At 39.1% G+C, this 23,616-nt stretch overlaps 1 protein-coding gene across 5 annotated transcripts in view; it reads left to right on the top strand.

The window, feature by feature from the left end:
* BIVM (basic, immunoglobulin-like variable motif containing) overlaps window positions 1–23,616 on the top strand; it is a 31,979-nt gene that overhangs the window by 2,677 nt on the left and 5,686 nt on the right. For all 5 annotated transcript variants that reach the window (XM_079778690.1, XM_079778689.1, XM_079778692.1 and 2 more), the window contains exons 2-6: window positions 4,798–5,392; window positions 11,008–11,134; window positions 16,681–16,776; window positions 17,068–17,172; window positions 17,390–17,484. In XM_079778690.1, the coding sequence (XP_079634816.1) occupies window positions 4,915–5,392; window positions 11,008–11,134; window positions 16,681–16,776; window positions 17,068–17,172; window positions 17,390–17,484 (901 nt within the window). In that variant the 5' untranslated portion in view covers window positions 4,798–4,914. The remainder of the gene's footprint in view (window positions 1–4,797; window positions 5,393–11,007; window positions 11,135–16,680; window positions 16,777–17,067; window positions 17,173–17,389; window positions 17,485–23,616) is intronic.

Raw genomic sequence — 23,616 nt, 5'->3', positions numbered from 1 at the left:
GTCTGTAAAAATAGGTACAAAAGATGATACAAGGTCTGAGAAAACTGAGAGCTGTGGGCTATGGAGTGGAGGGACAAACTACCTCTCTGTACCTCACTATCTGCTGAGGCTATAATTACAGTAGAATACAGTAATTTGTCTCTATAATGTCTCTGTCATCAGTAATAATTTGTGCTTAGTTCACTTGTAAGAAAGCCTGAGGACACAATAATACTAGCACCCTTGGTCTCATGGAGATCTCACTGAAGTGAAGAGAAAAGGCAGGAGCAGACAGATAAGGAAAGAAAGTAATAGCAGTGTTTGGGTCGTGGGATTTGGATAATTTTTACTTTCTCTGTAATATCTTTTGGTACTTTGTAATATTTTTCTATAATTGGTTTTACTTATGTGGTAAAATTTATAAATATTACAGGTTTTCAAAGACAAATTTCCATAAACAGTGGTTTAATAAGAAAGTTTGCAAACTGCTTTACATTTACTCTTGGCCTTTATTGACAATATAAAATATGCTTTTATGGTGATAATCTTTTTATTTTATTTTATTTTGGTAAAAGCATAACCAAAGACATCATTTTGATCACTGACCACTATTTAAAAGCAATCAAATCCAAAACACAAACCCATAACAACAAATTCAGACTGTTAAATGCTTTATTAATCAATTGTTATGTTCTTTCTTTTTTTTAGCTTCCAGAAGCTCAGCCCCTTTTCTGTGCAAATGCAGTAATTTCCCTTTGCATATGTTTTTTAAAAAATATATATTTTATTCATTTTTTACAGAGAGGAAGGGACAAAGATAGTTAATCTTCCAAAACTTAATCAGGAAGAATCAGAAAATCTGAATAGACAGTTTACAACTAATGAAATAAAAGCAGTAATGTAAAAACTACCAACAAACCAAAGTCCTGTACCAGATTGCTTCACAGGTAAATTTTACCAAACCTTGAAAGATGAACTAACACCTATTCTTCTCAGACTATTCCAAATAATTTAAGAGGAGGGAAGACTCCCAAGCTATTTATGAGCCCAGCATTATCCTAATTCTAAAGCCATATAAAGACATCACAAGAAAGAATATTATAGGCCAATATCTCTGATGAACATAGATGCTAAAATCCTCAACAAAACATTAGCAAACCATATCCAGAAATACATTAAAAAAGATCATGCACCATGATCAAGTGGTTATTCTGGGGATGCAAGTTTGGCACACTATCCATAAATCATAAATGTGATGTACCACACAAACAAAATGAAGGATAAAAATTACATGATCCTATCAATAGATGCAGAAAAAGAATTTGATAAAATCCATCACCCATCTATATATATAAAAGCCCAGCGACTGTTATGGCGGAATGACCAGAATGACCAGAACAGCTGGTGGCTATGACGCGTGCTGTGGCAGCTAACCAGCCTGATCGGGCCCTGATTGGGCCCCTCTCACCACCCCCCTCCCCAAGCTGGTCCGGATCCAATGGGCCCCCAATACCCCGATCAGGGGTGGGGCCAGCTGCCAATCACTGGTGGCCCCTCCCCCTGGCCAGCCCAGACCCTGATCAGCCCTCAACACCCCAATCAGGGGTGGGGCCAGCTGGCCAACTGCCTGTGGCTCCTCCCCATGACAGGCCCCGCCCCCGATCAGCTCCCAACACCCTTAAATCACTGCCTGGCTCCCTGGTGCATGTACATTTAGTGAAAGCACAAGAAAATAATTATCAGTCCCTTCTGTCCCTGACCAGAGTCTCCAGAGGGCTCTGCTAATACTGCAGCCAAGGTGTGGCATTCTCCCTTCATGGCCTGCAGCCCCAGGAGACCTTCTAAGTTAGCTAAAAAGGTGACTTAAGCATTAACAGGATGGTGGCCCTTTGCTGAGGAATGTAGAGAGGCTGGGTGGTGATTTTGTGAAATTGTAGTGCCTCGCAGATTAGGTGAGCTTTCAATCTCTCTTTAAAAGGGGCAGCGAAGAGGATCCACAGGCTGCCAGGAGCAACAATGAAGGGTAGGCACATTCAAAAACAAAAACTTTTAAAGAAACAGACATGAAGATAATATTGGGAAACTGAGGGCAGAGCCCCAAGAAGAACGCAAAAATCATCCATCTTGATATATGTTTGCAAACAACACATAAACAACTTCACCTCATGCCACATGAAATGCAAAACAGTTCTGTTGTGGGTTTTCTTTTGGCCATCCTTAAAGTATAATTAGATCCAGCTGGGGGAAAGCTATAGCTTCCAGAATTAGATCCCATGGCCGGCCCCGCTCGATGGGCCCCCATCAGGGTGGGCTGGCTGGATCCCCCTCCCCCCCACGCATGAATTTGTGCACCGGGCCTCTAGTTTATGATAAAAACTCTCAGCAAAGTGGAAATAGAAGAAACATATCTGAACGTAATAAAGGCCATATACGACGAACCCACAGCCAACATCATAGTCAATGGGCAAAAACTACAAGTGTTTTCCTTAAGATCATGAACAAGACAGGGATGTCCACTTTCACCACTCTTATTCAACCTGGTACCGGAAGTCATAGCCAGAGCAATTAGACAAAAAGAAGAAATAAAAGTTATTCAAATTTGAAAGGAAAAAGTAAAATTGTCGTTTGCAGATGACATGATACTGTCTATAGAGCATCCTAAAGATTCCACTAAAAAAACTACTAGAACTGATAAATGAATTTAGTTAAAGTATCAGGATATAACATAATTATCCAGAAATCAGTTGCATTTTTATACACCAATAGTGAACTATGAGAAAGGGAAACAAAGAAAACAATCCCATTTACAATTGCATAAAAGTTATAAGACACCAGAAAAAGAAACTAAAGAAGATATAAATAAGTGGAAGTATATGCCATGTTCCTGGATAGGAAGAATTACATTATTAAAATGTCCAAACTGCCCTGACGGGTTTGGCTCAGTGGATAGAGCATCGGCCTGCGGACTGAAGGGTCCCGGGTTTGATTCCAGTCAAGGGCATGTACCTTGGTTGCGGGCACATCCCCAGTAGGGGGTGTGCAGGAGGCAGCTGATCGATGCTTCTCTCTCATCGATGTTTCTAACTCTCTATCCCTCTCCCTTCCTCTCTGTAAAAAATCAATAAAATACATATTAAAAAATAAAAAATAAAATGTCCAAACTACTTAAAGCAATCTGTAGAATCAAAGCAATTCTTGTCAAGAATCATACACTATCTGATCCTTTGTGACTGGCTTCATTTACTTAGCATAATGCTTTCAAGGTTCATGTTTTAGCATGGTTCAGTACTTCATTTAGTTTTATTGCCTAATAATATTTCAAAGTATGAATAATACCACATTTTAAAAAATATATTTTATTGATTTTTTTACAGAGAGGAAGGTAGAAGGATAGAGAGCTAGAAACATCTATGAGAGAGAAACATCGATCAGCTGCCTCCTGCACACCCCCCACTGGGGACGTGCCCTTGACCGGAATCGAACCTGGGACCTTTCAGTCCACAGGCCGACACTCTAGCCACTGAGCCAAACCGGTTTCGGCAATACCACATTTTTTTATTCATTCATTCATTGATGGATGTTTGAATTGTTTCCATTTTTTGGCTATTATGAATAATGCTGCTGTGAACATTTGTGTAGACATGTTTTCACTTTTCTTGGATATATAGGAGTGTGATTGCTGGATCACATGGTAACTCCATGTAAATGTTTCAGGAACTGTTTTCCAAAGTGACTGGACTATTTTGCACTTCCATTAGCAGTATATGAGGATTCCAATTTCTCCACATCCTTGAAATCCTTATTATTAACTCTTTTTTATTATAGTCATACTAGTGGGTGTCAGGTGGTATCACATTATGGTTTTGATTTGCATTTCTGTGCTTAATGATTGTTCTTAATTTTCATGTGCTTATTGGCCATTTCTATTTCATCTTTGGAGAAGTGAGTATTCATATATGTTGCCTTGTTGATCTTTTTTATTCTAATGCATTATTTTAAAACTAGGGACCCAGTGCACAAATTTGTGCACCTTGAAAGGAACTGTGGGCTGCAAGGCTGCTGTGGGCACAGGGGCGAGTCTTGGCCCATCCTCTGTGCCCCTGCCTGGCCCCTCCTGCCGTGGCCCCTGATCCTCTGTCTGCCAACAGCCCTGCTCCTGCCGCTGCTGCTCCCACGCTGACAGTGCTGGCCCTGCTCACACCCACTGATGATGCGGAGCAATTGAGGCCAGCACTGTCAGTGGGTGCGAGTGGTGGCTGCAGGAGCAGGGGGAGGTGGAGAAGCCCTCAGGGGCGATTGGGGCTGGCAGCTGCCATTCGCACCCACTGACGGCGCCGAGCGATAGGGGCTGGCACTGGCAGCAGGTGCGAGCACCAGGTGGGATTGCGATGCGCGGGAGCAAAGAATTTTCAGTAACCACCCGAGGCTCGCCCCAATGACAGCGACCGGTGCCCCGCCTTGGTCTGGTGCCCCCACTTACCGGCTCCACCATCCCACTGTGGCCAACTCCCGCCATGTTCTGCGCTCTGACACCTGCTGCCAACACCCGCCATGTTCCGTGCCCTCCCCCCATCCCCGGTGGTCAGTGCACGTCATAGCGACTGGTTGTTCCACCATTCGGTCTATTTGCATATTAGGGTTTTATATATATAGATAAATTTTAATAGGACAGATGGGTTAATGATCATGACTCTAGGCATATAGTATTTGCAAAATAAATACTTATTGAATTAAGGCATATGACACTTGTTACATTTTTTAGGGCTCTTTGCAGTGTCTGGTGGATTGTTGATCTCTCTTTCTCCTCTCTCTTCTTAGGAGCCCATTTTGCAGCTCTCAAGTTTTTGTAGAATGCTGTAAACAGTTGTCACAGTTTTTCAAGAAACAAAGAGTTGCAACTTCCTCCTCCTAATAGAACTTTTATAGCTGCATTCAATGCCTAACGATGCAGAAGCAGAAAGGGCAAATGATTCTGGAAATCATGAGCACAAATCCGAGAGAAAGTCTCCTGAAGAGAACCTACAAGATGCTGTACAATCTTTCTGCACACGTGCCTCAGGAGCACCCTTGGCTGCCAAAGGAGATGGCCATTATCCGTGGAGCTGTCCAGTGACCCATACGCGGGAGAAAATTTATGCCATCTGTTCAGACTATGCCTTTCTCAACCAGGCAACCTCAATCTATAAAACTCCAAATCCATCCCGCACTTCTTGCCTCCCTGATAGTACCTCTTTATCTGCTGGAAATAATTCATCAAGATACATTGGCATCCCAACTAGTACATCAGAAATCATCTACAATGATGAAAATAGCTTGGAAAACTTATCCAATAGCCTGGGCAAGCTACCTCTCGCATGGGAAATTGATAAATCTGAATTTGATGGGGTGACCACAAATTTGAAACACAAATCAGGTAAGGAAGGAGACATGAAGTTCACATGTGAAAATAATAAGAAAACACTGTATCTTGTTTAAACTTGCCATTAAACACATTTTTCCTTTTTTAAAAAATACTGAATAGGGAACATTGCTATCATCTTGTCGATCACTGTAGTTAAAAGATAACTTTGGCCATGGGACATTTGGTTAATTAATATGTTGCCATTGGAAACTTCAAACATTACCCTTGCATTTTTTAGAGCTCTGAAAAATCTAGGATGCTCTAGAACCGTGGTCGGCAAACTGCGGCTCGCGAGCCACATGCGGCTCTTTGGCCTCTTGTGTGTGTCTCTTCCACAAAATACCACGGCCTGGGCGAGTCTCTTTTGAAGAAGTGGCGTTAGAAGAAGTTTAAGTTTAAAAAAGTTGGGTCTCTAAAGAAATTTCCATCGTTGTACTGTTGATATTTGGCTCTGTTGACTAATGAGCTTGCCGACCACTGCTCTAGAATACAGGTATTATAGAAAAGTACATGGTGACTTAGAAGTTGTTAATGAGGTGGTGAAAATAACAGACAACTATTTTGTAGTTTTGCAGGGAGATGAATTCATCTTTCCCAATTAAATATCTGATTTTATTTTCTGCCACATAACACTGAGACTTCGTTGTTACCATTTGTTGAGTACCCCACAAGGTCTCCAGGTACCCCTTAGTAGGTTGTGCACTGTCCAGTTTGGGTGCTCTTGTCCAAGGGAGTTCGCCTAAGGGTGCAGTGCACAACCTTCACAATTGCATTGTGGTGGACCTCTGGCAGATACTGATGCTTTCACCTCTTTCTTTTTGAACCCACAGTAACAGGAATCTTATGAGGTAGGTACTGTTATCCCCTTTTTAGCGGTGAAGAAATTGAGCCATAGAGTGGATGAATTGCCTGCCCAAATTTGCACAGCTAGTAAGAAGTAGTAGAGCTAGGGTTTGTATTTTACATCTAGACTTCACTGATTATTTTGTAAAAAACCACCATGTTTACTTGCTCATTTGCAAAATCAACTAGTTTCACAGAATGTTCTGTAAATTTGTAATTTCCAGGGTGTCCAGGGATTTTAATTTGTGTCTCTATGAGTGATTGGCCTATACTTTTTTTATAATGTCTTTTTCAGGTGTTGGAATTAGGGCTATGCAGGACTCCTAAGTCAAGTTGGAAAGTGTTTCCTCCTGTTTTTTGTTTTTGTTTTTTTAATTATTGTTTAAAGTATTATAAATAGTAGTACATATGTTTCCTTTTTCCCCCATTGACCTCCCCCCGGCCTCCCCCACCCCCTGGCACATGCCCTCACCCCCCTAGTGTCTGTGTCCATTGGTGATGCTTATATACATGCATATAAGTCCTTTAGTTGATCTCTTACCTCCCCCCACAGGCCTCCCCTGCCTTCCTGCTGAAGTTTGACAGTCTGTTCGATGCTTCTTTGTCTCTGTATCTATTTTTGTTCATCAGTTTATGATGTTCTTTATATTCTACAAATGAGTGAGATCATGTGATATTTATCTTTCTCTGACTGGCTTATTTTGCTTAGCATAATGCTCTCCAGTTACATCCATGCTGTTGCAAATGGTAAGAATTCCTTCTTTTTTACAGTAGTGTAGTATTACATTGTGTAGATTTACCACAATTTTCTAGTCCACTAATCTGCTGATGGGCACTTAGGCTGTTTCTAAATCTTAGCTATTGTAAATTGTGCTGCTGTGAACATAGGGGTGCATAAATCCTTTCTCATTGGTGTTTCTGTTTTCTTGGGATGTATTCCTAGAAGTAGGATTACTGGGTCAAATGGGAGTTCCATTTTTAATTTTTTGAGGAAACTCCATACTGTTTTCCACAGTGGCTGCACCAGTCTGCATTCCCACCAGCAGTGCAGGAGGGTTCCTTTTTCTCCGCATCCTCGCCAGCACTTGTTTGTTGATGATAGCCATTCTGACAGGTGTGAGATGCTACCTCTTTGTTTTGATTTGCATCTCTCAGATGATTAGTGATTTTGAGCATGTTATGAAGTAGCAACGAAAATAATTTTATGGTTGGGGGTTACCACAACATGAGGAACTGTATTAAAGGGTCGCGGCATTAGAAAGGTTGAGAACCACTGCTCTAGACTATACATTTTGATATATTTTACTTTATTATCATTTAATTTGAAGTGTTTTCTAATTTCCCTTGTGATTTCTTCTTTCATACATTCATTTTTTAGAACTATGCTTTGTAATTTCTAGATATTTGGAGGGTTCTCTAAATATTGAATTCTCACTTAGTTCCACGGTGGATAGAGATCTCAGTCTTTTTAAATTTACTGAGACTTATAACTCAGCGTATGGTCTATGTTAGAGAATGCACATGTGCATTTGAAAAGAAGGTATACTCTGTAGTTGTTGGGTGTAGTGTTCTACAAATACTTGTTAGGTCAAAGTGTTTGAAATTGTTGCTCACATGTTCTGTGTCTCTGCTTAATTTTAGTCTTGTTCTATCAATTGCTGAAAATGGAGTGTTAAAAATCTCCAACTATCGTTGTGGAGTTGTCTTTTCTCTATTTAATTCTGTTGATTTTTTGTTATCATGTAATCTGAAGCTCTGTTACTAATTACACATTTATGATTTTTATTTCTTCTTGATGAATTGACCTTTTTATCATTATGAAATGTTCCTCATTATTCCTGGCGATAGTTTTTGTTCTGAAAGCTACTTTATTTGATATTTATATAGCTCAGTGATTTTCAACGGGTGTGCGGTAGCACACTGGCCAGCTGCAAGCATTTTTAAAACATGCAGTACCTATTTAATCAGGAGCACTAACCTCTTTCCCTCAGATTGCCAAGTAAAAAAATGACAACATCCCACACAACAATAGCCCTGCAGTGTGAATGAATCAAGATTATACCTACTGTATTTTTTTTGTCAGATCAGCAAAAAATAAATTTTTTGGTGTGCCAGATAATTTTAGTAATTAATTTATGTGTGCCATGAGATCATAAAGGTTTAAAATCACTGTTATAGCTAATGTAGCTTTCTTTTGACTAGTTTTTGCAGGGGATATATTTTCCATTCATTTATTTTTAACCTGTGTCTTTATATTTAAAGTACCTGTCTTAAAGCTAGCTAAGTATATTCAGTGAATTGTTTATTTCAGATATTATTTTAATTCTACAGTTTACATTTTTAAATGGTTTCTGTTTCTTATCTTGGATTTGGTATCTTTTCACGCATTAGTAGAACATTTTATCTAACTCATAAAGCATAATTATAATACCTACTTTAAAATCCTTATCTGCCAATTTTAAAGTCTGAGTCATCTCACAGTTGGCCTTTTTTTCTTGGAATGTGTCACACATTTTTTTCATTTCACATGTTCAGTAATTTTGGATTGTATACTAAATATTGGGAATGTTATGGTGACTTACGATTCTGGTATATCCTTTAAAGAGTGTTTTTAAAAATTAATTAATTGATTTATTTACTTAGCAGCAGTTAATTTGGTTGGGCCCAATCAACTCTGTCTCTTAAGGATATCTCAAATCTCTGTTCAATGCTTTTAACCTTAGTTTTGCTGTTTGAGGTCTGCTCTGTGCATGCATAGTTCAGGGGTCAGCCTAGGATTTGGGCCAAATTTATATACATAATTTAGATCTCCACTTATCTGGCTCTCTTCTTCCTGGGGTTCGACCACCTCACTTTTTAGTGACTGTGATTGTTCAGAACTTTCTCCTGTGGTTCTTCAGGTAAAAATGATGGTGTGCATTCTATTTTTATTCACTATCCTTATCCCTTTCTCTAAAAGCCAGTGTGGTGAATAGAGGTCTGTATATAATATATATGTATATTTGATGTTGGGGTTCTATGCATGTGTTGTGGGCAGGGTGAAGCATGGAAGAAGGAATATGGAAATGACAAGAGACAATGGGCAAAGGTTACTAGAGTTGGTGAGATGGGGGAGACAATATCTTCAGGTGTCACTCTTTTATGCTCCCCTCTCAAATTGAGCTTCCACTTTAACAGAGCTTTCTTACTCAAATTGAATGGAGTTTTGTTTTAGGAACAATTCTCAGTGTGGCAGTGTGAGATGATATAAAGGATGCTCATTTGGAGCATATATCCATATTTATCCCTAAGGGCCTTATGGGAGTAAGCTCAGGACAGAGAAGAACAGAGAGCAGGCTTAGATAAGCATTAGAGGAAAGTGTGTGGGTACAGACCACAGCTAATGTCACAAATTACCATGCTTCATTGGCCTCTAAAATTCTAAGTGGCTGGGTAAACTTCTTAGCGAATCAAGGCATTATTGGGCAGTGAAAGCATCTCAAGAAATGGTAGAAAGTAGATTTTCCATTTTCTGGATCTCTTAAGATTTATTTATTATTAAAGGACATTTGTCATAATGAGACTATTTCTCATTTTTTCAAGCTCATGTTTGCCAATGCTTATTTAGCTCTGAGAAATTTTGTGTTCTTTAAGGACTTAGAAAGAATAGCTAGAGGGGAAAGGGAGAAAACTTGTTTCTGGATATTATAGCGTTTGTTATTATGACATTTTAGAAAAATTAGAGAAATTTCCTGTATACCAATAATTTCTAAGTTCCAGCTGGTTTTCAGTACCAAATGATTTCATTGTACAGCATCTTAAATGAATAAAATGGACCCTTTTCCATGTTTGTTTTCTGGGCATATGTCTATATAATGTATGTATCATAATTGATGAATAACTATAAAACTAACATACTAGCTTTTATTTAATTTTTATAACAGATTTATTTCATTTAAAATATAGTATGTGTGACATTATTAAAGTATTTTAGCATAGCTATCTGAAATGTTAATGGCATTTTAGTGAAATGAGGCTCAGATGTTATTAATATTTTAATTGATGTAATTTTTTATTGAATAATACATTAGTATGGCTCAGAAATAAAAAGCATAAAAATTAAACACTTAAAGACTAACTCTCATTTTTGTCTTACTTTTGTCTAGCTCCCAATTCCCCTCCCCTCATAGGTAACCACTATTATTTATCTTATGTGTCTTCTGGAGAGAAAGAGACACACACATACACACACAGAAAAGAGACTTTTCCACTCTAGTTCCTGGTGCTAAAGTTGCATTTTAATAATACACACATGTGCATCATTTTTAATCCATTTTGTGGGCTCTGTAGGCTTGGAGATATTTTTAAATATCACATCATTGCATTAGTGGATCTAATGTTTTTACTTTTTAACAGAATTACATTCATGTGGTTTTATTGTTTTATAGAAAGGATTCATTTTCTGGAAAGTGCTCTAGTTAAATATTTTACAGTTGGTAATACGATTTTCTAAATTAAAAGATTTTGTGATTGATTCATGTACTAGCTAAGTGATCAGCTTAGGAATTGGAATATATAAATCTGATAGGAAATAACATTTATGGTTGTTTAAATCTGTTTTTATTTTCTCTCTATAAGGTAGGAGATAATTTATGAGGATACATTTATTTATTCAATATGTTTACAAATATCATTTTTAGAACTAGTGGCATTTACTTTTTAATTTTGTTCAACAATTAGTATCATTGTCCTGGCAGTTGACTTCATATTAAGCATTTTGCTTATTTTATACTCTTGCATTCTAGGCAATGTAAAGAAACAAATTTCAAAGAAAAAAGCTTCAGATAAAAAAGGAAGACATCAAAGGGAGTGGCCCCAGCATTCTCCTCTTGAAGATATTAAGCAGCGGAAAGTATTAGACCTCAGACGATGGTAAGCTCTAAAAATTGATTTTTTTCTTCCTTAACCACAATACCAGTGTTATACCTATTAAAGTTAGCAATATTTCCTTAGTATCTAATTCCTAGGCTAAATTTAGATTTCCCAGATTGCTCTGAAACTGTCTTCATACCTGGTTGTTCACTGTGGGACCCAACTATGAACCATACTTTGTGTTAGCTTGTTGTAGCTCATATGTCTCTCTTAAACTAGGTTTAATTCATGATAGCTGTAAAACTGCTGATCTCTGAGTTGAGGTTTTAAAAATTCTATTGTTTGAGGTTTTAGAAATATTAATTTTTTTCAATTATTTAATAAATATTGGATATGGGCTGAGACTACAAAGATACATAAAACATGGTCTTTGTTCTTTTAAGGTTTGAAATCTAGTTGAGAAGAGAGGACTAAGCAGAAAATGTAAAATATTTCAAGCAGTTTGTCAGATGATGGGTATGAATAAAGAAAAAATATGAGAAGAAGAAATGAATATCAGAAGGCTTTCCTGAAGAGTTGGGTCTAAAGAGAGGAAATCTTAGGGGATGGAGGGTTTTAGGTCTTTGAATGGATGGTAAGAAAGTGTCTGGCATGTTGGTAATGAAGGGTAAACCAGCTTGTTTGTAGTGAGACTCAGAGAAGCTAAGAAAGTTGCCCAACCTCAGCCAGTTTTGCTTAGTGGTTAGAGCGCCAGCCTGTGGACTAAAGGTCGCGGTTTCAATTCTGGTCAAGGGCAGGTACTTGATTCCCTGCCCGGGTGGGTTGTATGTGGGAGGCAACCAATTGGTATGTCTCTCTCACATCAGTGTTTATCTCTGTCTTTCCCCCTCTTTTCCATTCTAAAAATCAATGGAAAAAAATATATACTCGGGTGAGGATTAACAAACAAAAAAATTGCCCAACATCACATGGTGAGTGATCATATATTGAAACTGAAAAAAGCCAGACTCTAAACTCTGTTTTATTTGTTTTTTTGTTATTCCTCACCCGAGGATATTTTTTCAATTGATTTTTTAAGAGAGAGTAGAAGGGAGAATAGGGGGAGAGAGAGAGAGAGAGAGAGAGAGAGAGAGAGAGAGAGAGAGAGAGAGAGAGAAAGAGAGAAAGAAAGAGAGAAAGAAAGAAAGAGAGAGAGAGAAAGAAACATTGATGTGAGAGAGACACATATTGGTTGCCTCCTGCACACACCTAGACTGGGGTCAGGGATTGAACCTGCAACCCAGGTATATGCCCTTGACTGGAATTGAACCCTTGACCCTTCAGTGCCCAGGTGACACTCTAACCACTGAGAAACACCAGCCAGAACAACTCTGGTTTTTTTTTGTTTTGTTTGTTTTTTGTTTTTTGTTTTTTTAAAATATATTTTATTGATTTTACAGAGAGAGGAAGGGAGAGAGAGAGAGAGTTAGAAACATCGATGAGAGGGAAACATCGATCAGCTGCCTCCTGCACACCCCCTACTGGGGATGTGCCCGCAACCAAGGCACATGCCCTTGACTGGAATCGAACCTGGGACCCTTCAGTCCGCAGGCCGACGCTCTATCCACTGAGCCAAACGGGTCAGGGCAACTCTGGTTTTTTATAACACCTTTTATGATCTATTTCTTGGATATTGGGCTAAGGATTTAGATTTTTTTTTCCTGGCGCATAAATAAGGCAATGATGATTTCTTAATATAAGGATATTTACAAAGATAAATTGGTAGTAGTATGAAAAGTATACTGGGAAAGAAACACTAGAATAAAAAACATTAATGTTAGTTTCTTTGGAGCAAACCTTTACCCATTTTTGCTTCTAATTCCTTAGACTTAAGATTTGTTTTAACAACAAATATGAATAATTTTATTTTAATACTATAGTATGTGAGGCCATAAAGACTTGGATAAGATAGGACAGATGGGAGAAATAACCTGAAGGGAAAAATTACCAGGACAACAACCTTATTTCCCACTAAGAATATTACACAGGATTAGGGTTGTAATGGAAAGACCCTTAGAAGATAGAAGTAAAAGTGTTAAGCTGATCATGAATAAGACCAGTAAACAAGTTTGAATTGATGAAGAAATACAAAAAAATCTTAAGGATGCCTAGGGTTGATCCTAGGGCTTTGTGAAGAATTGTTTAAAATAGAAGGGAGAGATTTAAATATAATAGAATATGTGTTTGTTTTTTTTTACTCCATTACTTTCCTCAAACCCATGAAATCAATAACAAGATGAAAAACAAGGAAAACTCCATCTGTGTTGAAACAAGGAAATATCAAAGTCTCCAAACCATACTTGTCCAATTCTGTTTATTAATTGCTGGCATAAAACAATGCAGATTTCCCTAAAGTTCACGTGATGGTCTTGAAACCATCCAGTGACCCTTTGGTTAGATCTAGGTGTCTGAGAAATCGCATCAGTTCTGAAGCATTGGAGTTCTTCATGGAAATCTAGGTCAAGGCAACAGAATTGCAGGGATGATTGCAGAAGGAGACATCATGCTGATTGCCACTTGATTATCTTTCTCCCCAACTTCCAGCTGAAGATACTGCCACTGGATAATTGCTGGGGAGGTGGTGACTGCAAGAGTTGAACACAGGCCACATACTTCCTGATTTCAAAATATATAACAAACATATATAAATTAAAACAGTGTGGTACTGGAATAAAGTCAGACATATAGACCAATGGAATAGAATAGAGATTCCAGAAATAAACCCTGATGTAAATGAATAAAAAAATCTTTGGCAAGGGTGCCATGACCATGGAATAGAGAAAGCATAGTCTCTTCAGAAAATGGTGCTGGGAAAAGTGGATATCCATGTAAAAAAGAATGAAGTTGGACCCTAATTTCACACTAGAGGCCCGGTGCATGAAATTCATGCACGGGTGTGTGTGTCCCTCAGCCCAGCCTGCACCCTCTCCAACCTGGGAACCCTCGAGGGATGTCCGACTGCCCGTTTAGGCCCGATCCTACTAATCCAGGACTGCTGGCTCCCAACTGCTTGCCTGCCTGCCTTCCTGATTGCCCCTAACCACTTCTGCCTGCCAGCCTGATCACCCCCTAACCACTCCCCTGCCAGCCTGATTGATGCCTAACTGCTCCCCTGCCAGCCTGATTGCCCCTAACTACCCTCCCCTGCAGGCCTGGTCACCCCTAACTGCCCTCCCCTGCAGGCTTGATCGCCCCCAAATGCTCTCCCTTGCAGGCCTGGTCCCTCCCAACTGCCCTCCCCTGCTGGCCATCTTGTGGTGGCCACCTTGTGTCCACATGGGGGCAGCCATTTTTGACCACATGGGGGCAGCCATCTTGTATGTTGGAGTGACAGTCAATTTGCATATTACTCTTTTATTAGATAGGATAGAGGCCTGGTGCATGGGTGGGGCCCGCTGGTTTGCCCTGAAGGGTGTCCTGGATCAGGGTGGGGGTTCCCTTGGGAAGTGGGGTGGCCTGGGCAAGGGGCCTGTGGTGGTTTGCAGGACAGCCATGCCCCCCAGCGACCCAAGTGGAGGCCCTGGTATCTGGAATTTATTTATCTTCTATAATTGAAACTTTGTAGCCTTGAGTGGAGGCCAGGGCTAGCCAGGGCAGGCGGGAAGCTTGGCTTTCTCCATCGCTGGGGGCAACGCAAGCCTCCTGCTCTCTCCAGCTCTGCGGCTGCTGCCATTTTTGTTGGGATTTATTTATCTTCTATAATTGAAACTTTGTAACCTTGAGTGGAGGCCAGGGCTGGCCAGAGCGGGTGGGAAGCTTGGCTTCCTCCATTGCCGGGAAAACCCAAGCCTCCTGCTTGCTCTGGCTGCAGCCATCTTGGTTGGGTTAATTTGCATACTCGCTCCTGATTGGCTGGTGGGCGTGGCTTGTGGGCATAGCAGAGGTATGATCAATTTGCATGTTTCTCTCTTTTTTTTTAAAAATATATTTTATTGATTTTTTTACAGAGAGGAAAGGAGAGGGATAGAGAGTTAGAAACATCGATTCAGCTGCCTCTTGCACACTCCCTACTGGGGATGTGCCCGCAACCAAGGTACATGCCCTTGACCGGAATCGAACCTGGGACCCTTGAGTCCGCAGGCCGACGCTCTATCCACTGAGCCAAACCGGTTAGGGCTGCATGTTTCTCTTTTATTAGTGTAGATTATACACAAAAATTAACCCAAAATGGATTAAAGACATAAATGTAAGACCTAAAATGATAAAACTCATAGAAAAAATCCTAGGGGACAAGTTTTATGACCTTGGATTTAGAAGTGATTTCTGGGATATGACACTAAAACCATAGGTAACAAAAGCAAAAATAGACAAAAGGGGACTATATCTTAAAAACTTAAAAAACTTACCCGTGTCAAAGAAAACAATAAACAAAGTGAAAAGGCAACATACAGAGTGGGAGAAAATATTTGTAGATCATCTACAGCCCAACTAGGAATTTGCACTGAAATTTTTGTAGTTGGTGTCTACATTTATATACCACTAGAGGCCCAGTGCATGAATTCATGCACGGGTGGGGTCTGGCTGGCCCACCCTGATGGGGGCCCATCGGGCCAGGCCGGTGGCTGGGAGGGGCTGTGGGCAGTTGGCTGGCCAGCCCCGCTCCCCATCGGGGTGTTGGGGGCCGATTGGGGACTGGGCGGCAGGGGGAGGATGGGGCCGTCAGGGCCCGGATCAGACTGGTTGGCTGCCGCAGTGCGTGTCATAGCCACCGGTTGTTCTCGTCAGTCCGCCATTCTGATTGCTGAGCTTTTATATATATACTAGCAGCCCGTTTGCACGAAGATTCGTGCAATAGACCTTCATTCACCTGGCTGCCTGCACCAGTTTTCTGCCGGCACCAGGGACCCAGGCCTTGGCTGTGGCCACCGCCTTCTGCCTTCTTTCAGGGTCAGGGCTTGGCTCCGGGCGGTGGCCTTGGGCTCGGCCGCACCCAGCATCCCTGCTAAGGATCGCAGGAGCCGACCCCCAGTAGTTTCCTGCGATCCGTGCAGGCTCCCCGCTGGTGCCCAAGGCCGGGAAAGCCTCCGCCCGAGGCTTTCCCGGCCTTGGGCTCGGCCGCACCCAGCGTCCCTGCTACGGATCGTAGGAGCCGACCCCCTGGTCGTTGCCTGCGATCCGTGCAGGCTCCCCGCTGGTGCCCAAGGCCGGGAAAGCCTCCGCCCGAGGCTTTCCCGGCCTTGGGCTCCGCCACACCCCAACGTCCCTGCAACGGTTTCCTGGTGGGCGTGGCTTAGTTGGTGGGCGTGGCTTGGGCGTAGCGAAGGTGCGGTCAATTTGCATATTTGTCTATTATAAGGTAAGATATTATTTTTCCCCATTGGTTTAGATAACATCTACTTTAGTAGTCATACTTAGCTATTTTTATTAAAATGAATGACTTATTGTTGTTATGCATTTATGATACGTTTAATAAATATAAAAATATTTTAAGCAAATAAAGATTTTATCTTGGTTTAAATGATCAAAATTTTCATTATGTTAAAACAGTTTTAATTGCCGTGAGAGCTGCATATTTATATGCCTATTTTGTATTTATTCAAGTAAAGAAAAATCTTTTGTTTTCCCAGGTACTGCATAAGCCGACCACAATATAAGACTTCTTGTGGTATCTCTTCATTAGTTTCTTGTTGGAATTTCTTATATAGCACAGTGGGAGCTGGAAAGTGAGTATGTTAATTTATTGGTATCTAAACTCCCGTGCTATTTGGTGTTGCTTTTTCTATAATGGAAAGTTTTTAAGGATAGATTTTTCATAAATTGAGAAAAAAACTACTGTATTTTGTTTTAAGTCTTTTAGCTAAAATATGTGTATGCATTATTTTTGATAAAATAAAAATTAAAAATATTACCAAAATTTTTTACAAATCAGATAGACATATTAATATTAACATTGAGACAGGTTATATTTGCATATGGTTGGAATTGTACAATGAAAAGCAATGTTTCTTTTGTAGTCTTCCACCGATTACCCAAGAGGAAGCATTACATATTTTGGGATTTCAACCCCCATTTGAAGATATTAGATTTGGCCCTTTCACTGGAAATACAACACTTATGAGGTATGAAGCTCTCGCTTACAGACATATTTTATTTCTAGTGCTATAAAATAATAATGCTGTAGATGCGTGTTGATAGTAAACCATGTATGCAGCTGCCAGGCCCCAACCTGTAGTAGATATACCAAACTTGGGCTCTGCCTGAATTTCTCTAGAATTGGAATAATGCCATCTTTATTATCGAACTGTTTCTATGAGAAAATCTTCTTGTTATTTTCAGATGGTTTAGACAAATTAATGACCACTTCCATGTAAAAGGATGCTCGTACGTTCTATATAAGCCTCATGGGAAGAATAAAACAGCTGGAGAAACTGGTAGGTAAACATAGATTAATACACATGTACATGCATGTGTATTCATACATGTTTTAAACCACCTCAAGGATTAGCTGTTTTGATTATGTAAACACTAAACACAGTCTGTTACTTTTATATCTCTTTATCTGAGGGACAAATCATAATAGTAACCTGTAGGGCACTTTTCAATATACAGTTCAATATTTTTCTTTTAAAATGTTTTATTAGTTTTTAAGGAGAGAGGAGGGGAGAGGGAGAAAGAGAAAAACATTGATGTGGGAGTGAGATATCAATTGGCTGCCTCCTGCACATCTCCTCCAGGGATTGAGCCCGCAACCAGGGCATGTGCCCTGACCAGGAGTCCAACACCCAATCTTTTGGTGTACTGGACGACACTCCACCAACTGGCCATACGGCCAGGGCTACAGTTCAATATTTTTAGCTCTTCTCATCTTTACATGTAGAGCTTTTAGACTTGTAAAGTATTTAATAAATACTGCTTTAATACATTATATTGTTTGGGTCCATGGGGTGTGTGTATGTATGTGAGTATTTGCGCACATGTATGTGTTGGTAAAACTCAGAAAGAAGTACGGAATTCACAGTTCCTTTTTCTAAAAAGGAATGCAAGGATTTTAGAGTATTATATGTTAGACCTGCATAACAACAGGAAAATGGACTGTGAAAGTGACAAAGTTCTATTATGGAATAATCTTGTACATAACAGAGTAATGGAGTTGATTTTAAGGATTGTTTTAGGTGCTAATTAAATTTGCATTATTTTACCATCTCACACCTGTCAGAATGGCTATCATCAACAAATCAACAAATGACAAGTGCTGGCGAGGATGTGGAGAAAATTTTACTAATGTTTGTGCATTTTTATTCTTCCAGTAGGTATTGTAACTCATTGATTTTGCTTAACAGAGAATAGCTACCTCTGCCCAACCCCAAAATGATTATTTGCGTCTGTCTTGTGGCATTTGACATATTAGCCCTTATATCATTAGTTTCAAACTATTGGCTCATTTCTTATTTTTTACTTATTGTTATTATTATCTGGCGAGGATGTGGAGAAGTACGGAATTCGCAGTTCCTTTTTCTAAAAAGGAATGCAAGGATTCCTTTTTCTAAAAAGGAATGCAAGGATTTTAGAGTATTATATGTTAGACCTGCATAACAACAGGAAAATGGACTGTGAAGCTCTTTATTAAGAGCTTGGAAATCTGGAATACATTCCAGGACATTAAAGTAATCGCTAATCCAGTGCCTACTGCAAGTACCTACTTCACAAGACTATGAGGGACTTCAGAATGAGACAGTGTCTGTGAAAGATACAATATGCTTCTTTACTTCTGGGTTGTTCTGTCCCCTAGGATAGTGATTTTATAATGAACTGCTTTAATACATTATATTGTTTGGGTCCATGGGGTGTGTGTATGTATGTGAGTATTTGCGCACATGTATGTGTTGGTAAAACTCAGAAAGAAGTACGGAATTCGCAGTTCCTTTTTCTAAAAAGGAATGCAAGGATTCCTTTTTCTAAAAAGGAATGCAAGGATTTTAGAGTATTATATGTTAGACCTGCATAACAACAGGAAAATGGACTGTGAAAGTGACAAAGTTCTATTATGGAATAATCTTGTACATAACAGAGTAATGGAGTTGATTTTAAGGATTGTTTTAGGTGCTAATTAAATTTGCATTATTTTACCATCTCACACCTGTCAGAATGGCTATCATCAACAAATCAACAAATGACAAGTGCTGGCGAGGATGTGGAGAAAAAGGAACCCTCGTGTAGCCACTGTGGAGAACAGAATGGAGTTTCCTCAAAAAACTAAAAATGGAACTCTCATTTGACCCAGTGATCTCACTTCTAGGAATATATCCCAAGAAATGAGAAACACCAATCAGAAAGGATATATGTACCCCTATGTTCATAGCAGCACAATTTACAATAGCTAAGATTTGGAAACAGCCTAAGTGCCCATCAATAAATTTTAGTGCTGTATTTTTCCAGTTTTATTCCTGTCTTCATTTTCCTATTACAGTATTTGACTCCTCACTGTTTCTTTCTCTATGTGTATTTTCTGAAGGATGATTTGCCTCCCCCCTCTGGGAATGTTTTATCTTCCTCTTCAATAATCAGTAGTCTTGTGCAAGCCCTGCTTTATCTCTGAAGCTTTCGCTGCCACTTTAGAAGCCGATCCCTCTTAATTCTAATAGTAATGATTATTTGCTTCTGTCTTGTGGCATTTGACATATTAGCCCTTATATTATGTTGCATCTTTTTAATGAATCTGCCCAGCTCCTAGATCACAGGGACCGCCCTTAGTGGCCCTATGATTCCTTATGTTGCCCTGTGACCTCACACGTTACCCTAGAACTTCTGATTGTATTCAGAGGAGGAGTGGTGCATGTGTTAAGCAAAAGTATTTTCTGTTCTTTCTCATTGTGGAAGAAAGAGTTGCAGAATTACTAGGCTTTTCTTACTTGTCTCCGGGATATGCAGTAGTGAAAACCATTGTTAGTTGTTGCTGTCCATTTAAAAAGTACTTTGAAATGTATCTCCTCTTTTTGTTTCAGTTATTTTTTAAGGACGGTTAGGCCTATTTTCCACAATAGACTTTACATTTTCTTGGGGACTATGTTTCTTTGATTTTTTAACACCCCCATTCTTGCTGACATGTTAATTTCCTCAGCTCACTCATTGAATAAAAACAAAATCCAGGGATTTTGACAAAATTAACAGATCTTGCTGTTAATATGCATTGAATTACGTTTTTCAGAGATGCAATTACTTAAGTAAAAGTTTGTGTTAGAAGTTGTCAACATTAGTTTCAAACTATTGGCTCACTTCTTATTTTTTACTTATTATTATTATTATTATTATTATTATTATTATTCACTTATTATTATTCAGGAACTTCAAACTGTTGGTTCACTTAGCTACCAACATTTGTGCCAGAGAAGTCTAGATTCATTTTTTAATCAGTTAGCTTGAAAATTATACTAATGTTTGTGCATTTTTATTCTTCCAGTAGGTATTGTAACTCATTGTTTTTGCTTTACAGAGAATAGCTACCTCTGCCCAACCCCAAAATAATTCATGTATATCCTCTCTGGGGCCACTGCTGCCAGCTTACTGCAGTGCATTAGCGCATCTCAGGTGGACTTTGCATTAAGTTTTCATATTCCTCATCCACTGGTTTTCTCCAATTCATAATAGACACAAGGCCAGATAAATCTTGTTAATGTGCAGTGCTAATAGATCTCTTTCTTTTTAAAGAGCTCTTCAGTGCTTGCTTAAAGCATAAATACTTTAGCATCATTCAAAGCCAATATAGATTAGCCTTCCACTGCTGTCCTACATTTCCCAGTTGTATTTAAAATATTTTCAAGGGAATAAGAGCCTTGCAGGATATTATGTTGGTGGATTATAATATCTGGTTCTTGTCTTTCAAGGTGTAAAAATACATTCTAATAAATTGTTCTAGAGTTCTTTATAGTCCTTCTATAGATGATCAAGCTCTACAGAAGAAACTCATACTGAACTAAATGAATATCAGAATGTTGGTGTATTAACTTAGAGTGATAAACATAGTATCAGAGATACCAGAATTCTCTTGTTGGCTGATTAGGAAATGTACTGCAGGCCAGCTAACTCTAGTGGTCTTTTTCTCCTTTCTTTATACCATACAAATTAGGGTTGTGCATTTTGTAGTGGCTGCTTTGTTGCTTAAATTTCAGATTTTTTAGATATACTCTGGTCTAGAGTGAACATCGTTCTGAATTTAGTTTACATATGTAACACATTTATATGTCTTGTCCTAAATGGAATTATTTTATTGGATGACCATTTGAATGCATTAAATACTGTATTTACTATCTTTTATTTCAAAGGATGATCTTTTTATGACTTTGCCCTGAAGTTCTGGGAGTGCCTCTCTATACTATCATACCCTGTATTTTCACTAGACTACTCGATGTTCTCTGGTTATATCCCTCCCCTCCACTGATTTTGGTTTTCCCCTCATGCTCTTTCTTCTGCCTGGATTGTTGAACTCCTTCCACTTCAATAATTCCATCTTGGATGCCACCCCTTCTTGATTCCATACACCTGATGTGCACTTTCTTCTTCGCATTGCAAACCTTTACTGTGGCACTGTCTTATTCTGCCATGTATTAAAGTTACTTGTTTTATCCTTCCTCTGAGGACAGCTTCATATATTGCGTTATTACTTGTTTTTTGTTTCCTGCAGTTCCTGATATAGTTAGTAGGTGCTCATAAATTACGTACTGAATTGAGTTAAATAAGATTTCCTCTTAACTCTAGACTGGTGGCTCTCAAAATATGGTCCCTAGACAAACATCAGCATCACCTGGTACCTTATTAGACACGCAAATTCTTGGTCCCCATCGCAGACTGACTAAGTCAAGCACGAGTGATCTGTTGTTTAACAAGCCTTGCAAGCTCAAATTTGAAAACTGCTGCAGTCTTTCTAAAGAGGTGTTATCTAACCTCTTTATCAAGAGCTTGGAAATCTGGAATACATTCCAGGACATTAAAGTAATTGCTAATCCAGTGCCTACTGCAAGTACCTACTTCACAAGACTATGAGGGACTTCAGAATGAGACAGGGTCTGTGAAAGATACAATATGCTTCTTTACTTCTGGGTTGTTCTGTCCCCTATAATTCACTCCCCCCATAACCTTCTCATCTTTCTTTTTTTTATTTTTTTTTATTGAGGTATTATATGTGTACATATCTTACCATTACCCCCCCCACCCCACACCCATACATGCCCTCACACCTTCTCATCTTTCATGTTTCAGCTTAAATGCCACCACCTCCAAGGAGCCATCACTGAATATTAAAGTCTGATGCCTGAGCCTTCTTTTAAGCCAGCACCCTATTTATTTCACTTAAAGCACAAATTACCATCCATAATTATTTTATTGTTGGTTTCCTCCACTGGACAGTCAGCTCCATGAGGCCAGGAACCCAGCCTGTTCCCTCCTGTCTTCCCAGTGCCTCACACATGGGAGGACTCAATAAATATGTGTTAAAAATAATTGCTAACCATAGTCACAATAAAGAAGTGAGCTGTTTTGTATTACATCTGACTTAAGGAAGGTGTGAAACACAGATTTCTATTGAAAAGTTATATACAAGTTCTTTCATTACAATTTTAGTAACTTGGGAAAGTTTTTTATTTGGCATTTCCACAATTTTTTAAATATCTTGAGTTTTTTCCTAAACTGGTTATGTAACATTTTTTGGACTTACTGAATTTATGACTAGTCTAAATCTATATATTTAAATCTAATCACTATCCTAGAACCTATCTGCAAATCAAGTTCAACTATGGAAATGAAATATTGAGTATCTTCTGAATTATAGTAACAATTTTTCATTTAGAGCTTCCCTTGGGTGTCAATTTTTAAATTGTCGGGAGAACCCAAAAAGAAAGATGTATTTATCATTATAAAATAGAGATTTTAAGCAGAAAAGACCACCTTGCCATACATGTATGTTCTGATGGTAGGCCATGAGGCAAAAATCTATGGGAAAGATGGATGAAACCTTACAGAAAGAGTTTAAGACAGAAATGGTATTGTATCTGTGGAACTCATAACTTGTGCAGGGGTGGGGGTGGGGTTCACCTCTTTGGTTCTGCTACAGCCATTGACCTGCGGTTCTTAGAATTCTTCAGCTACTTCAGTGGCTAGAAAGTCAATCAGAGAAACCATGATTTACAAGCTTCCATCTACTTCAACTATTTTTAGGATTTCCAGTTTCAATAGGCTATTGTTAATGAATAATTTAGTTTCTTCTAGGAGATGCAGGATACTGAAATCTCAGTTAATGGCTTTAAGTATTAAGTGCTGGTAAAAAGTTGTTGCTTATGGTAATTCTTTTGAAATTAGCTCACAAGTAATTTAGCCATGGGAAATATACAAGGAGGAACAATTACAAGAGGATGCCCTGGTACTTACTACCTGTCTGCCTCTACAGATATTCTTATCTTGTGAAAGCTGCTCCTCCAATCTGTATAACTTTTGGAGAAAGAGTAAATTGTATGTTAGTGAGAGGAAGTTTCCATATTTGGAACTTTATCACCTGGAGTTTATATTCATATATC

The sequence above is a fragment of the Cnephaeus nilssonii genome, assembly GCF_951640355.1.
Source record: "Cnephaeus nilssonii genome assembly, chromosome: 8".
Lineage (NCBI taxonomy): Eukaryota > Metazoa > Chordata > Mammalia > Chiroptera > Vespertilionidae > Cnephaeus > Cnephaeus nilssonii.
Note: the sequence above shows the minus strand (reverse complement) of the source record. Positions and strands in the feature narration are given on the sequence as shown.